Source organism: Ammospiza nelsoni, chromosome 6 (assembly GCF_027579445.1).
Source record: "Ammospiza nelsoni isolate bAmmNel1 chromosome 6, bAmmNel1.pri, whole genome shotgun sequence".
Taxonomy (NCBI): Eukaryota; Metazoa; Chordata; class Aves; order Passeriformes; family Passerellidae; genus Ammospiza; species Ammospiza nelsoni.
The window spans coordinates 33,608,276-33,626,722 of record NC_080638.1 but is presented as its reverse complement, the minus strand read 5'-3'; the positions used below and the strand labels follow the sequence as shown (position 1 = coordinate 33,626,722).

At 35.1% G+C, this 18,447-nt stretch overlaps 1 protein-coding gene across 1 annotated transcript in view; it reads right to left on the bottom strand.

The window, feature by feature from the left end:
- Positions 1-18,447, bottom strand: part of FMN1 (formin 1) — a 123,782-nt gene that overhangs the window by 92,747 nt on the left and 12,588 nt on the right. Inside the window, exon 3 of the mRNA XM_059473848.1 lies at positions 8,420-8,481. Within this exon, the coding sequence (XP_059329831.1) occupies positions 8,420-8,481 (62 nt within the window). The remainder of the gene's footprint in view (positions 1-8,419; positions 8,482-18,447) is intronic.

The window sequence follows — 18,447 nt, the reverse complement described above, 5'->3', positions numbered from 1 at the left end:
AGTTGAAGATGAAGTTTCAGTGACAAAAACTACAGAGGCAGTATGGATCCAATAAGAAAACTGATTGTAGTAGAGAGCAAGTTGTCTCTGATCTTGGGAGAATGTTTTTGGACACCTAACAGCTTTTTTATTACTGTGGCTGATTAAAATGAAAAGCCCTACTACTAAAATGTTCTTTTTGATGAGGTTTTTTGCCATGAACTATAGACCTTGCAGTCCAGTGGGATACAAATCCTTTGATCCTGTGCAGTCACATAAATTCAAAGTCGTAAACCAACATTGAATTTGATTTTATTAGTGTGGCTGATGTTGCCAGAATTGTAATGCAACCTTGTTTTTCTCTGCTTTTCTTCCTTTTCTTTTGGGGAGGAGATGGAAAGGAGAGTTTACTGTCAACATTGCTTCACCATATAAAGAGCTAATTTCTTTGGCAACCAAGCTACAAGATCAGCCATTATAACAAAGCTTTGTAACTATATAAGAAAGCAAAGATATATGTTGCTAAGTTGCAACCAATTATTTGAATTAAGTAAAAGCTGAAGCAAAAAGCATTATTAGTAAAGCTCGTGGAAAACAGCAACCAAAGATAAAAATACACACCTATAGAAAGAAAATGAGCAGCAATGAATACTTCTCAACAGGAATTATTCAGTCAAATAGTGCCATGAGAAGAAAAAAAAAGTAACTACACTTTTACAAACTAACAATTTTCATTCTTCATAATGAGCATAACTTTTGTCTGAAAGTTTTGAGAATTTTTAGATGATTAGTCTCTCTACCAAAATGGTGTTCTCATGTGCAATCAAAACAAAAAAAAAAAAAAAAGAGATTCTACATGGATAAAGAGAAGTATAAGATCAATTATGGAAATGACTCTGTATTTGTGTAAAAGACACACCTATTTTAAACTAACATATACTGCACAGTAATTATGCCTCACCATACTATTCTAGACATTCCAATTATAAAATTTGAAGAAAATATTGCAGAATAAAAAGTCTCAGATAAAACAGCCTTTGTCAATTACTCAAAAGGGAGGAATCAGAACAATCTTAATTTTATCCCTTTCCACCAATGCTTCCATGTTGTGCAGCTATGCAGAAACTTTCTCTTCGACAGAACTAGTACCTCATTCAGTGAACACGTTGGGAGATATTCCAGACAAAAGTTAAAAAATCAATAATGAAAAGCAGCAAGCTTTAAAGGCTTTTGCATTGCGTGTGCTGAAGTTGAAAGGTATGTAAGAACAAAGTGTGGACCCTCAGAAAGAGAAACAATACCAGTATAGTAAAGGCCTGATAATGCTGACCTGGAAAAACAGATTCTACACTTGTTCGAACTGCAAAATTCCTGCTGCAAGATGAGTCACAGGTCATTTTAGTCAGTTTTCCTCAAGCAGTCACCAATGATACATCTTCTTTTACAAAAACCTATCTTAAGATTCTGAGACTCAACATGTAGTTGCAAAGTAAGTTAAAAATGAACTGTGATTGAACATTTTTGCAAATGTAAACATCCCAATAAATCTGTTAAACCTTAGGTCCATGAATAATAAGATTACATGCCAATGCTAACATATATTGTGAAGTCCAGTTTATACTTAAACATCCTAAAGTTAAAACTTGTGACAGTAAGAAAAAAATGTAATGAAATTACTTATATTTAGATCAAATCTTGACTAATAAAGCAAGGGAGGGTATTGCTTACTGACCAACAAAATTAAAATCAAATACTTAATGGACTGTATTCATTCCAGGACACATATTCTGGAGAATACTGCCCACATATAAGTAAAACTTGTATTGTGATGCCCAGACCAAAGTCTTTGCAATCTATCTCCTACTGTTTTCTGACCTAATTTCCAGGCTACCTCTTTTGCCCTTCATCTTGCCAGTCTAGTGCCTCTAGTACAGTGTATGCTATAAGGACTGCCAGTCCTAGTATCTCTACTCACTATTTTTTACCTGAAATTGCACCTTTCACATCTCCATACATATGTCCAGCTCTGGTTGTCTGCTTTGCTTTCCAGTGGGTTTTCTTTCATTGCCTAACCATCAATAAGAGGGTCAGGAGACAGACTTTCATTTTGAAAGCATTCTCTGAAGGGTGATCCCCACCTAATCAAGAGTAACTTGCGTTAACCATTAATCAGTGGAACTTAGTTTTGACCCAGTGTTATTTTATAACAACTTTGGTGGCCTTGTGGAAATGGCAATTGAAAGTTTTTTCAACACCAGAAGATGCAATCAGTGATCACCAGATTTGCAAAGTCAAAAGCTGCTAAAATCGGGTCTTTACTGAACATGAGAAAAAATAGTTTTATTTTAAAAAATTTAACCTCCAATTTCAGACAGATTTTCCCTTATTGGCAAAATGCTCATCCTTGACAAATCTGTCCCTGTTCCTGCTAAAATCAGGAATATTAGAGCCGGAATTTTTTAAGAACAGAATATTACACATTTAATAAAAAAAATACTATACAACTACTAGATTCAAACAAATATCTGGTGTAGTAAATTTCAAAGTGAAGATAATTTTGGCAAGAAAGCATAGGGTACACGTTTTCAAAACTAAAATGGTAATTTAGATACTACTTAATTTTTAATGGCTTTTATAATTCCATTATGACACTTCAGTTAATTTCTCTTGTATACAATTGTTTCCTATGTTACAGAGATCTTCAATATCTGTGAAAATAAAATGTCCTCTTGTTCAAAGTATGTACTCTGCTTTATTCTCCTGAGTACATAACATGTTTATTCAAGGCAAAGTGATGGGACAAATTAACTTCTGTAAACTCTGAAAAATGCAGCAGGTTATAAGCAATATTAAGAGTTTTGTTTTAGCCCTAACTAAGCAGAATTTTTTGTAATATGTCTAAATTTGAGCAGGAACTCATTCTTGCTGACATTCGAATGCTATAAATTGTCCTGCTCTAAGCACATTTTAACTATCTACTACCATGTCCACATGCTGAAATACAGTTAAAGAGATTTTCACTGTTTTCAATCTAGGGAATATGGTCTGTGGTAATTTCTTAAATAAGCAGGAGAATCCTTGGATCAACATGTGGAATTAACAGCATTCTGCAGCTGACATGAAGTTTAAACAATCCAAGTCTCACAGTGAAATTGCATTGAAAATAACAGAATGGCAATATGGCAAGTGGCCATACTGAAAAAAACCCACAACACAATGAAAGAAGAATCTTCTGGGATATTCAAACTATCTGATAAGAAAATATTATCAATGTAAACATATTGTTAAAGGAAAATAATAATGAAAAGCATACATTGCATCAAAAATATGACAAATAGAGGAGAAGAATAGGAAAATTTTGTTTGCTGTAAGTATCAGAGCACAGCAGGAATGCTTAAAATTTCATCAATAATTTTATTATAGAGTATGATTTAAAATTGAAATGTGCAGATTTTTAAAATATTAACTAACTGGGGAATATCTTCACACAACATGAAGAATCATTCCAAGCTTCATTTCTGAATGAAGATGAAATTGTCAAGTGGTTCCAAAGAGACTTAGTGCTGTTTGCTGTAGAAAGTTACTGTTTTATTGCTCCTGTCCTTTGTTCCCTAGTCTGCCACTTTACCTTCTATAGCAATGGCTATGCAAATTTTTCAGTTCAGGAAAATTTTTTTTCCTGCTGGAATTTTACTATTTTAGGAAATGCAAAATTCAAAGATAATTGCCATTGTCTGGCAGCATTAGGAGTTCTGAAATTGGTATTTTAATACAATTTCACAGAAGTTCAGTCTCTTTTTTCTCGTAACTTTTATGCTTTTTAAAATCTTGATATTTTTTCCTTTTTTGCATCACAGAGAGGCTCTGCAGTGAACAGGGAGAATTCCTCCAAGAGGACGAAGTAACCAAGAAGAAGATTCATAAAGGCACACAGTATGCACACAGTGGTGCAACCATACATTTAGCAGTTGAAAGACTGAAACATTTCGAGTTAGGCAAGATTAGTATCAATAATTAACCACAAGCTGGGAGACCTTCATCAGTTCACCACATGGAAATGCTGAAAAGCCTGAACAGCTCATTAGGAAAGACTGACTAATAAACCCTTGCTGACCTTGGCTGCTCCTTTGAGCTGCAGCACCAGCAGAGAGAGAAGCATACATGATACAGATTTTCTTCTGTATGTGCATGCTGGAATACAAAAATATAACAGAGAACACTCAAAGCAACCAGCCACGTTATGGATGCATTTCATCTCTTAAAAGTTAAAACAACAATCTCATCCTGAAGCAAAACCTTATTACCAAAGTCAGCATATATCCAAATATATTAAAAAGTTTGGGGTTTTATAAGTACTGTAGCATATTAAAGCTTTCAACACTATTAATCATTGGACCCCATATCCTAATAGCAGATTTCAAAAAATAGTGACCTTTGACAAATCGTGATATTCCTATCCCATGCAAGAATTCACATATGCACAAACAAAACTGTGGGGGGAAAATTCTTTTTCTCCAGAAAGGAATAATAAAAATCCTAAAGAGCATCCAGGTCAGATTTCTTTCAATTTAATCTGTTCAAAAGTATTCCAGTCTGTTATAATAGTCTACCTATAGAAAAAGAAGATTTAGACCAACTAAAATAGTGTAAGATATTTTGATTTGGTGTTAAAACATCCAATTTGTGATGTATGTTCTGAAGCCGAAATTAAATTTTACTTTGACATCTAAGTAAAAGACATTTTAAATTGCCAAAATAAAACTGAGATCACCCAATTCTATAAAGAGGTATTTTGATAAGCATTCTGGCATAAAAGAGCATTTAACACTATTCACCATTCCCTCCCACAGCTGAATTAAAAATTCCAAAATGTTGCAGAGAGAAGCAGTAACTTTTGTTGTACTCATGTCATAATAAAAATGGAAGCATTCATAAATGGAAGCATACTGACCACAAGGAAAAACAAATGAGAAGGTGAAAAGACAAAGAGGCATGAAAGAACTTAGGAAGTATTAGACATGAAAAAACAAATTTGTAAAAGAATGAAATGGTCATAATAGAGCTAGAGTTTTACTACTTAATAAAACCCTAAATGTTTTTATGCCTTTGTGGTCTCACAACAAAATAAAAATAAATTATCTTTAAATTATCAGATAATTTTGACTGGTGCTATGACTTTTCCTTTCACATTCCTTTTTCTTCCACATTTTTCAATGTTTTCTGGGACACTTTGAGGCACTAGTCTTTAATCTCAATTTATGATATGAAATAGTTTTCAAAGTTAAGGAAGTTCTGTGAAAAGGAAATTACTTTCTACCCACTTCTACATTTCAGCTCTTGGAACCTTCACAAAAAAAAGCAAAAATGCAAACATTACCATGGAAGCCACAAAGGTCACTATGAACACCTCATGATACATTCTTCCCTAAATGAGGCCAGCTTGCTCTTTCATAATGCCACGGGCAGCTTTATACCAACTGCACTGCCATTCACTATTTCTTAAGTTTCAGTAAGATATTCATAACTGTGATAGATACAACTATACAGGTACTTCTTTCTAAAATTTGCCATGAGATATTTTAAGAGATGTAAAACCAGGGTTTTATTATATGATATTTACTGAATTTTTAATATTTATTTATGAACAATTTATAAGCTAGCTATAGCTAATTTTTTATCAAATACCTATTAATATTTCTTACACTATATCATATGACATGCATTATGTAATACTATTATGTAACAGAAATACCTGAAGATACTAATACTCTCAGTTTGGAAATATATAAAAGATCTAGTGAGCTGGTGGAAGCCTAACAATCTGTGTCAGAGAAAAACATCCCTGCATAGGGTACAGGGTTACAGGACAGCTAAGGACTTTTCTTCCATCTTCAAAAACAGCCTTAAACTCCCACATAGCTAAAGATGAAGGGATATTTAGTAGGTTTGTTCTAAAGGCAACATGGAGACATCAGGGAAAAAGTATGCTTGAATGTATGCTTGCATTTTTACTCATTTTATCAATTTAACTTACAGGAAATAAAAGCACGGCACACCCTTGTGCAGCTATGTGTTGGGTTAAATATTAAGCACTGCAGACAGAATTTTGTCTTCAAGTAAATTGCTTTCTTTCACAAGTCAGGAGTCCATTTACATTATTTTGATTTATGTTGTTGTCATCTACTTAGTTGGTTGTTAGGTACTCAAGATTTGGTTCTGCTGGACAAACACTACGAAGGTGTTGACAGCTACGACTTATCAATTGAGCAACTTAAATTTAGTTTCATAATGTGCAAGATAATTTCTGACCTAAAACTAAAACAGATACATAAACAGTGGGCAGGATGTCACCACACTCAGTTTAGAAGGAAGTATGAAACATGAACACGTTTTTTGGGAACTTCTTCTGAAGGACTCAGCTGACATCTAGTGGCAAGAGCAGGGAAAGCAAAGCACTTAGCACAGAACAGAAATCGTTCCAGGTCTTTAAACTATATTATTCAGTATTTTGTTAACATTAAGTGAAAAATTCAAGAAGTCCTTTGAATGCAGCAATAGCATTACCCTTTTAGACATTAGACATTCATGTGGATGATTCAGCTGAATTATATACATTAATTAACTCTTCAAGAGTTAAGTGTTGCGCAGATTGTCATGCAAGAAGAGCTGGTGCAGATTCATAAGTAATTGACTTGGTGGTATACATGTTATAATCTTAATAAGTATATACACTACATGACAAAAACTGAATTCAAGTGACATCAAAAAAAGGAACAATCCTTCAAGTTTTGGTGATAACATAAAGATGGCAAAATGAAATACAGTACAGTCATGTGCCCTCCCTACCCAGTGACTGTTGCGCATCTTTCAAGACTGCTGCATTCACTGAAACTTCAGTCTCATAGATTCAGCACCAACTCCCAGAAACTAGTGGAATGAGTAAAGCCCTGGCTGCACTCTGGGTATTCTGTATAAAGTTTATAGGAAATTAACACAGTGATAACTAATATTGAAGAATTAAAAACAATCTGGAATTCCTGTTCACATACTCAAGAAAAAAAAAAAACTACAATAAAAACAGAACAAAAGTACAGGGCACTTTCTAATGCTAAAGAATAAAAGTATCACTCAGTTATAAGCCACTATATACAGGTTTCTAGGAACAGAACCTAGATAATGTTGCTTACTTTCACTTTCAGAGGACAATTCAGTAATATTTTGAGAACTTTCCCATACATAAAACTTCATAATTCTTAACATTTCTCTAGGCCTTTTAGGAATAACAAAGACCAAGGGTCTACTCCTAACCTTTTGAAGAGAAAGTATGATAATCAAACCTTTTCATAAACACCACATAAGGAATTTGGATTAGTTTGCAAAAGAGCTGCTTAAAAGACATTCCTGTCTGTAGGTTCCTTCAGTGCATAGCATAAAATCAGATTTAACCCAAGAATTTCCTATAGTTGGGATACTTACCATCGTATTTTTCTGTTATACCATTAAAGAATAAAATGCAACAAAGTATAACATTAAATCATGACACCATTTCATTCCCCCATTCTATGTTCCCACTGAAATTTTATAATGTAAATTTCAATACGTCGCATTGTACAATGTGATCTGCCTAATGACACAGTTAATGTATCACTGTACTGGATTATCAGAATTGCCATGCTAGTAAATCTGTTTATTTTCCATTCTATTTATTTTAATGATGATGAAGGAAATACTGAATGTTTTGTAATTGATGACCACTAATGATTTGGCATGCGAACCTGTATTAGAACACAGTGCAGCTATACTTAAGAATATATCATAACTGGTGAGAAAAGGAAGATGCTGGTAATTTTAACTAGGGGTGACCACCAAATTCAGTTATACTGCCATTTAAATTCCTGTTTTTATGATAAAACCACTCTATTTTAATATTTCACTTTACTTACCACAGCCAAGGGAAAGTGACTTCTAATACTAAACTGTTATTTCTGATTTTGATAACTAGTTGATCAAGTTTACACTTTAAAAGAGCAGACATCAATACAGAGTGCTCAATACTAAACTTCAGAAAGTCTCACACATGCTTATTATCCTGTTAAAATGACAGAAAATTGCTTCTATAGAAGAATGTTTCACTGAGAAAGAGTAAGTAGTTAAGCATCAATGCCAATACTGCATTGCTGTGTTAGGTGGAAGAATTTAACAGAACAACAATAAGGAGAACTACAAAGAGGAAACAAATAAAACTGCTTTCAGACATCATTTATGAGTGCAGGTATAGATTTTAACAAAATTAATTTTAGCTGAGCTGGCAGTCAACTGAAAACAACTTTTTGAAAGAAAGAATTAAATTCTTAACATTTGATAGAAAGTGTATATTTGCACCACTTAAATCTGTAAAATGCACTAGACAGGGAAATATATAATAATTACAAAACTATACCTTTAATGTTTCAATTTCTTCTTTGTGTTCCCTCTTCAAATGCAGAATGGCAGCTTGGTACTCTGTAGAAATAAAAAAAGTACATTCCCTTAGAGTCAGAAAACAATGGGCCATCTTCAGCATAGAATATTTCATACAACACCACTGGGTCCAGAGTGCAGGTGTAGGCTCTCAAATAAATGACCTTTTGTGGTGGTGATGGAAAAGAAAATCTGAACACAGTAATTAGCATTTTTTTCTAAGACCACATGACCAGATTTTCCATGGTGCTTCTGAGAGAAGAGCATAAAGCAGAGGTCTTCCACACTAAGAAGGGAAAATACGGAAAAAAATATGACAGACTGAAATAACAAAAGGAAACTATAGTTTTGCCTTATTTTGCAAATAAATGTGAAACTGATAGGATACTATGACATGCACATGCATGCATACACACACCCTCACCTGAATTCTAAAACAACATGCATCAAGTAAAGTGATTTAAATGGACAAACATACAATCACTATACACAGTCAAACTGGATAAAATAGCAATCACAAATACAAATGAAGACCTCAGAAGGTACCAAACAGTGACATACAAAGAATTCTTTCTCTCAATTCTATCATAAGGAGAACAATCACAGAGTTTAAGTACAGAATCCTGTGAATGACATACAGGACAGCTCTGCCATTTAGCAATAATACAACAAAATCCAAAGGCTGAGAGTATGAAACTGAAAGCCAGAGAAATTTAAAACAGCAGTGAAAAAATGAGGAGGCCAGGCATTGATCGTGCAGGTTTAGTGATGGCATAGATTTACAAAACCTCTAGGACCACTAATACTATGATTCCCCTTAATCCATACCATGCCTGCATTTGGCCAGATGAAGAAACAGAAACTCCTTCAAAGCACCAGTCAAAGGCTTTAAGAGATCTTAAGAGAGTCTTTGGTAAGACACTGGCCCAGAAGCTACAGCCCTCCTAAACAAGTGACTGGAGTTTGTTGTTAGATGACCAAAATCCCACTTCCATCTGCTTTCAAATCAAAATCTATACAAAAGCGTGTTTCCAGTTTTCTGGCTTGGCTTCTGCCTCCGCAACTAAATCCTAACTTAAACAAGGTTTGAAAACAGGCCAAAGAATTTAAATTTTATTGTCAATGGTGTCTAAGACTAAGGAGTCTGCGTGACCCATTCAACAGAAGAACTAACAAAATAGCACTAAAGTATCAAAGTATGGACCAAAGTACCAGATAAATAAAACATTTCAGTGCTTATCTGCTCTTTATTTTTTTTTTCCTTTTTCTCTTCAGAGCACATGAAGGAAAGAGGAAAGAAAAGGTAACTTGATCATCACCATGAATTCTACGTGACATGGAAGCTTTTAATGTAAAGCTTCCATGTCATGTATACGTGGATTTTTTCCAAACACAGGTGAAGTTATCATCAAGCAGCTGAACTGATACATAAAATCAAAAGGAAACGGGATCAATATTTTATACAGCATAAAAGAAAAACCTTGGTGATTCCAGCTAGCTATAGCATCTATCTAAACTTCTCCTTGCCCTCTAACAGGTCTCTACTTAAGAGCTTTCAGGCATAAGAGAATTGCCTGTCTGCTCTGCTGGAATCACAACTGGTTAGGTCTACAAACTTTTAGATTTTCTGCTGTTAATTCCTTTGACTGGTTGATATTCCCTGTGGATACAGGCTCTGCATATCCATTCACCTAAACAGAATATAAAACAATTGCCTCAAGTCCCCAGAAAAAGTTGTGACCCTTCTGGCACCTGAGCTGCCTTAAGCACTCAGTGCGCAGGGCATGAACCTTATGAATGTCCTAACTTGAAGGTTAGCTCTTTAGGGTCACATGATAACTGAAGCAAATAACAGGCTTTGAAAATGCTCCTAACAATCAGTTCTTAGTTTAGCTAACAGAAGGATACAGATCTATCTTAACAAAAGATCTACTTTCTATGTGGAGTTGCCCAATGATTAAAATTCCTTGAGATTTGGGTAAGAGAGTCATAATTCACCTATGATGACACAGACCTGCACTAGCACCAGAAGCAGATTTTTCACCATGTCTACCCATTCCCAACCCTCTGTTGCTTATTTTTTTATCTTGGCACAAATGTTTGCGCAATTAGAGAATGATGGAAGAACCCCTATGAATGAAATCTAAGACAGCACAAGAATTTAATTTTTTTTAACAACAATTAAGTATATGTCATTGCTGGCACTTGTTTTTCATTGCTTCTAGCTGAAAGCTCTGAAACAAGTTCTAGAGATTGTTTTGTTTAAACTTTGTTCTAAAGCAGAAGACAGAGAGTAGCCATTCTTTTATCATTTTGTTATTCCTTAAAAATATGCTTTAAAAGTACTAAGCTAGGAGAATAAATAATAAAAACTATTTTCTTAAAACACAGCTATTGCATAAAAGCAAGTGCATCATAAACTGATATCCTGTAACAGATTCTATAGATTGTTTACGATGATATAAACTGACATTCAACAGCATAAGTTTCTAATTTTATTATTTTTAATTAGAAGAAACTATCTATTGGATAGAAGGTGATACCCAGCAAAGTACTTTAATTCTCAACCAAATGTTTATTTTTCTGTACAAAATATTATAATGCAAATCACATCACAATTATATTGCCTTGCACAATATAAAGTAACTCATGACCATTCCTTTTCAATGTTTTGTGAGGTCACCTTAATTTAGTACAATCGTACACAGATAGTTTACATTTTAAGAAAACAACCTGTATACAGAGATGGCAATCAGAATCATTAAAACGTTGAAGAATTTGTTTAGAAAAAAAATAATTTCATTCATGCAATTCCAAAAATCAGTTCCTTAACATACTGGCAACAGAATAATGAAGTTTAACTATGCAGGGGTGTTGGAATGCTGTTTAGGGTGGTAAAAATCAAAACAGCAAAGCAAACAATAATGAAATTTTAACAGAAGGAACTATAGGAGAAACAAAATATAAACCAGGCTTTATAAGCTACTTAATTCTTAAATTCCATTTAACTAAAAAAACCATTCATGTAGACTACACATAAAATCCAGAAATACCAAGGTATCACTGGATGATTTGTCTAGGTTAAAAATTAACAGTGCCAGAGTTGAAGAAATCTGATATGGCTCTGTAGCCAGCCTGATTCTCACATAACCACTGGAACTCATTTGGCCTTGTGAGCCAAGACACAAGAACACCTGAGGGCAGGTCTCAGCACTAGCACAGACACAAGGCTGCAGCTGAACTGCACCTCCCACTTCCTGGTGCTGCCCTACCTTAGGGACCTTCCAGACCAACAGGGAGAAAAGCTTCTAATCACAAACCACAGAATGGCTGAGGCTGGAAGGGACCTCTGGTCTGCACCCCCACCTCTCCCAGAGCTGGCTACCCAGGACCATGTCCAAATAGCTTTCAAATTCTTCCACGAATCTTCACCCTCCTCATCCTCTCTGGGCACCCTGTGCTAGTTTCTCAGTCAGCTTCACAGTGAGAAATCATTTCCTGATGTTTAGTCAGACCTTTCTGTGTTTCAATGTGTGCTCACACTGATTCTGATACCCAGCTCTCTCATTTTTACACCCTACATTATAGGTCCAAGCTGATCCTTGTGTCACAAGGTGACTCTTTACCTAGTTTGTGCAATGTCAGGGGGGTTGCATTTTCACAAAATCAAAGAATCCTTAAGGTTGGAAAAGACCTCCAAGATCAAGTCCAACCTTTGAGCAAGTATCTCCATGACCATTGAACCGTACCAAGAAGTGACACATCTACTTATTTTTTTGAATACCTCCAGGGGTGGTGACCTGTTTCAGTGCTTAACCACACTTTCCTAATACCCAAACTGAACCTCCCCTGGTGCAACTTGAGGCCATTTCACCTTATCCTATCACTAGCTGGCTGGGAGAAGAAACCAACCCCTGGCTGCTACTTTCTTGCAGGTAATGAGCAATAGATCTCCCCTGAGCCCAGAATAAACAACCCCAGCTACACCGGCTGCTTCTCATAGGAATTACATTCCAGATCCTTCATCAGTTTTGCTGCCCTGGACATGCTCAAACACCTCAAGGTCAATTTGCTGAAGCTTTAAATTCTTTTATTATGACACATAACAGAAGGCTGATTGTACAAATATCCTGTTGTACTTGCCTGATCTCCAATGTGCCTGCAAGAAGACAGTGGCTGTAGAGCATAAATTTATCTTCCCCTTAAGCAAATATTACTCCTAAGAACTTTTGAGACAAATCAGATTGCAAGTGCTAAATGCACCAATCCTAAAAAATTACCACATGCAAATTAGGATTTTGTTACTGAGAAAATAATTTTAAAAGTCACTCATTTACAAAGGGCATTCAAGCTAAAAAGTAAACAATCACATTGCACAGATTCCACTCCAAACAGCTTGGAGTCTCAGTTTTTATTTACTACTTCTATTTTACTACTTTTTCCTTTGTTTTCAGAGTATGCCATCCCAAGAAAAATGTAATAGATCATGTAAGCTGTTGCCTACTTGGGCATACTCTTTATTTTTGGAACCTGATGCTACCTGCAATCAATAAGTATAACGCACTGAAGCTAAGGCAAACTTTCATAAAACTGATCATTTTTTTCTAAGATAGTGGGATGAAGCAGAAATACATTAACAAGCCTTAAACAAATATTTGTTACATTTGCTGATAGCTAGCAACATAATATCATTTAATTGTAAAATGTTTCACTAAAACATTTTTGAAAGTAATCTGAAAGTTGGCAAAGTACATAGGAAAATGTATAGAGAACTCAGTGATGACTAAAGATATATAGAGACATGAAAATGCAAAATTTCCTTTTTCTATGTTGTTGTTGGAAAAATAAATCAATTATTCATTGTAAAAAAATATAATCTATTTCCATTTACTTGCATGTTTTGCCATAGCCAGCAGATAACATTCTGATGAGAGAATGCTAAATTTGTGTTTGGGTCTTCCCTACTTCTACTAACTTTGCATCAGCTGCAAAGTCTCAAGTCTTACTTTTCCAGTTCAATTCTATTCTTTTATTACAGTTTTTTCTCTTACTTTTTTCCTAGTGAGTAGCTTTAAATGGTTTTTGATAGTAACATATATATTTCATATTTCCTTGCTCAACTGCACGTTCTTATAAGGTGCTTGGGAAAAAATAAACCATGATTTTTGAAGTGATGAACTACATAATTATTATGATCCTGTTCTGCCACCCGTTGATACAGTCAATATTAGAAAGTATCATAACTTCCAGTCATGCTATATTTGGTTCTGCTTACGTGCAATTGCAGGAAGAAGTAAATATAATTTGTATTTTATCTGATTTTAAAAAAATTACCTTAGCATTGAACATTGCAAAGACAGAACCAGTGCAAACAGGATAACCTTCCTTCCCTGTCATCTTTGCTATCAGTCTGCTACATGATTTTACCGTACATTGTCAATATGGATCGTATAAAGATAACACTGACTAAAACCAGTCCATCTGGAACATACATTATTTTCTTCATCATTAGGTACTACAACATTTGAAATAGTCCAGTTAAAGCCTAGAATTAACATCTACACAAGTAATGGACTGCAAGAAGGAAATAAAATTGTGTTTTAACTAGCTACCACGTGCAAGGAGGAAGTAATTCTGTGTCCTGTAATTTCATCAAACATAGTATGTGAACAGATAAATAATTTTTGTTGAAGCACAATGGAAAAACTGAAGCTGCAACCCCAAACAGTTCAAAATGGTTGAATAAGGAAGATGGACACAATGTGAACAAAGAGCTTAAAGAGCTGTACAGCATCAGACAAGGAGTTTGTTATAGAATCACAAACATCTACTGTGTGAAACAACAGAGTATCACGCACTGTGAAACAGTGGACAAATGCCTATACCCTTATAGACACCAACATCTGCTAGAGTGAAAACTGTACAAATACACAGAGAACATTAGGGCTATGGTATATAGGTATGGCACCAGAAGCTTTATTCATGTTCTCTTGAATAGCAACTTTTAAATTAAAAAGTACCTGGAACCCAGAAAGCTGACAGATACCAAAACTTACATGTAGGGAAAAAAGTAGTCCAATTCAGGAAAGCTGCCATTAATGAACAGCTTATCCTGATTAAGTTATACAAAAAGCACAATCTTTTCAATAGTCAGTGTACTTCATGAGTTTTAAATTTAAACACAAAAAACTTGAAACAAAGGAACATACATTCAATATATTGGGCTAATTTTTGAAGCAGTGCATTTTCTAAAATTTTGGCCCTGAAAGCTAATCTTGCAAATAAAATGTGTAACACAGGACTGCTTGAATCTACCCTTAACAATAATAAAAGCCAAGTATCTAAACAAGTGGAATATTCTAGTATTCATAGGCTTTTGGTATCTAAATATGAGCAATATTTATTGCCCCAACTGCTCAGCTTTATTATTTTTCCTGATCTTTTAGGATAAACATGCTCTCCAGGCAACATACCTGTAATTTCTGTGAGCCTATTTGGGACCATGGTTTCTACAGGGAAAGCTGAGTTACAATACTGAAGTGCTAAGGATATTGAATGGACGGTTTAGTTTCTGCTGATTTCTTTAAAACACATTGAATTTGCAAATAAGTACACCTCTAATCCTCTTACTTACAAATTCAGATGATCTTCAAAATGTGAACCATCTATCTGTATGATCAGTATTGTCAACTGTGTTCAAGAAGTTACACAGGAAGAGATGAGTGCTAGGATTTTCTTTTTCTGTTTCACAAACAAGTCTAAGATGTTGTTTACTTATTTGTTTCATTAGGATGAAGGAAAAAACATGAGATTTTTATGGGACAGGCAAATAAAATTTGCCCACTTGCCAAATTTCCCAGCAGGCAGGAAATAACACAAGTGGCCTCCAACTTTAAGTACCTAAGAGTTTCTACAAAACTCTGCACCAGCACCAGAGTCCTGTGAGGAAGAGCCCACTTTGAGTGAGATTTAGGAATGGCACTCCCCAGTTCAGTGCCCCCACCAAGACTCCCCCAAATGACACACTGCTATCTTGTTCCTCCTTTCCCTCTCACTTCCCACTGAGATTTGGAGATGTTATAAATGAAGATCACAGGTTGAGATATGAATACTTTACTGGAAACAGCAATGAGATAAGAAAATGAACAGTAATGGCAACAATATTAATAACAAAAGTATACAAGACTGAGGGTGATTCACATGCAAAAATGCTCACCCTGGATCCTGAGACAATGAACAATGGAGCATGGCTTCCCCTCTCCTGCCATGCTTTTTTTGACTGGAAGCTGGAGTCCCTTTCTCCCCACCCCTAACAATGATATAAGGTGGTATCAAATAACATTGGGGTCCTGGGTGAAACTAGGACATGAGGAAAATAGGAAATGCTTGCAATTGAACTGTGAGGGAGGAAGGTGTCTCAGACCAGACTGCTCAAAAGTCCATTTAATGTCAGTCTATACAGACAACAGAACTTCCCTAACCTAAGATCACTAATGGCACGTGCAGGGAAATTCTAACAGGTTCCAGTACAAGTTGCTTTAATTGATGCAAAATTGTCTTATTTCCTACGAAGTATCCATGTAGCTGTGACAAACATGATTGGACTGTCATTATGAAACTTCAAAGGGAACAGGAAGGCTTCAAAGTACTTCGGAGTTATTTCTTCTAATATGATGTCTGCTCACATCATCATCTAAATGGTGTTTCATGGTAGAATTAAGAAGTAGTTTTTCACTGACATAATGTAAGAAGAGTTTATCCTGGTCATAAGGTTTGTTTTTAAATCTTGTAAGATAATCATACTGAATCCTCACCAACATCTAGTATTCCTAACTCAATTACAAAAAAGGATCAAGAAAAAAAACGAAAAACAAAAACAAATCTTAATCCCAACAAAGTTTTAAGTCAGTACGTTGCTATTTCGTAATTCTATGAAAAGCATGACAACAGGAAATTACCCAATGAATAAACATACACAGAAAAATATAAATGCTTTGAAACATGCCTTATTCAATATTGCCAGTTACTTCAGCAAACAACTGCAAAAGCAATACGGCCAGTTGAATGAGATACTGAGCTACCTGGGCTAGTGGGAAGTGTCCCTGGCCCTAACAGGGGAGTTGGAGCTAGAGGATCTTTAAGGTCCCTTCCAACCCAAACTGTTCTATGATTCTATAATCTGATAATTCAAATGAGCTGTTTAAAAGGAGCTTCTGAGTCATGAGTATTTGCTCAAAATGTTTTTCTTAAGCTTCCCTTAAAATCCAGAAAAGGCCAATGCTCTGCATGTCCTGCTCTTGGTGGGTATAAAACCGAGTAAGAAAACAAAGACACAGCAGGGGTTTTAAGTGAAATAAACTTCCAAATATCAGGTTAATATAGTGAATTCTTTTTCTTAAAGGACAATTCAACCTCCTTTTCCTTCAAAAGGCAACACTACTGATTCATTACTGGAAGGCAGCCCTGCCCATGGCAGGGGTGTTGGTACTAGATGATCTTTAAGATCTATTCCAATCCCTCAATATACTATGATTCTATGATTACTAATGGCATTACCAGTTAGTATTTAATTAACTCTCACATGGTTGTCAATGGGATTTTACTGTATTTCTTTGTCAGCCTTACATGCGCTGTTGTTCTGAATAAGGATCAGTATATGTCCAAATACTTTTCCATAACTCTAATGTTAAGATCTATGACCATGTAATTTTCACTACTGTCTTTGCTCCAAAGACTTTAGGAAAACAAACAAACAAACAAACTACTGCCAAATTACAGCATGTCTAATATGAGAACTAGAAGAAAGTAACCTAAATTCCACTCACTTTAGTGGGAGGGCAGCCATTGAAATAGAAATCTGAAAACAGTTCCTGATGTCTTATAGAACTTCTGTAGTCTTACCAAGTTCTTAGTTCTTCACAGTGGTAGATATAGCAGACTCAGACTTTATCACTTTTATTCCATCAAGGAAAGATAAATACGACCTTTATGGTAACAAAAGACACCAAAGAGTAGACAGAGACAGACAACATTATACTGTTCCACCCACCTGGTGGTCCCTCCTTGTAAAGCTTTAGGTGAGCTAGAGACAAAGCATAAGTAAGATGGTATTTAAGCTTCATTCAGAGAACTTGTACTTTACACTCATTAGCTTCATGTTCTAGCAGGTAGTCTTGCACACCCCCTGCTTTTCATTTCATTACTAAAAATATATAACTGAACTGGTATTTGAAGCTCCCCCTTATGTTATTTTGTCTTGCAAAAAATTATGAACTGCTTGTGAACTGCCAAATTTCTGAAGTGTTGCTAAACACTAGCTCAGCCTATCAAATAAAACCAAAATCAAATAGCAAGTACTTAAATAAATTTCTACCATGTAAAAATATCCCATGGATGGATAAAATATCCCTTGGTTAACCATGGGTCACATGCAACACCATGAAAACAAAGCCACCTCTGTAGTACTCCCCAGTACCAAAAACAGGCCACACAAACCAAATACACTTAGAAATATTTCTGTAAAGCTCTCAGCTTGATATATACACAGATTATCATATGCTGATTTTATTCATTCCTCAAGACTTACTATTGGAAATAACAACCATGGTCACTCATGATCATATTTTCATGTTGTGTGTTAAGGGAAAGAGACCAAAGCAGATCAGAAAGCTTAGACTTTTCTAAGAGATTAGTTCCTTACAATCTGATTAGAAGACAGAAGTTTGGGGTGGGAACACTTTGAAGAATTCCTCATTCTGTTTTTCATTTCCAAAACATGCATTTAAAAAAGAAAGTTTTAGACTGTGCAATAGTAGTGACTGATATTGCTGACATATGTGACAGACAAAATATGCCACCAGGTGGCAGAAATAAAACATAAACCAAAAAAATATTCTTCATGATTAGTAAAGTATGAGACATGCTTCACTGTTTTGCAAAGAAAATACACACTAAAGCATGCATGCTTTTCCTAATGCAGAGAAAACTGAACATGAAATAAAATTTGGA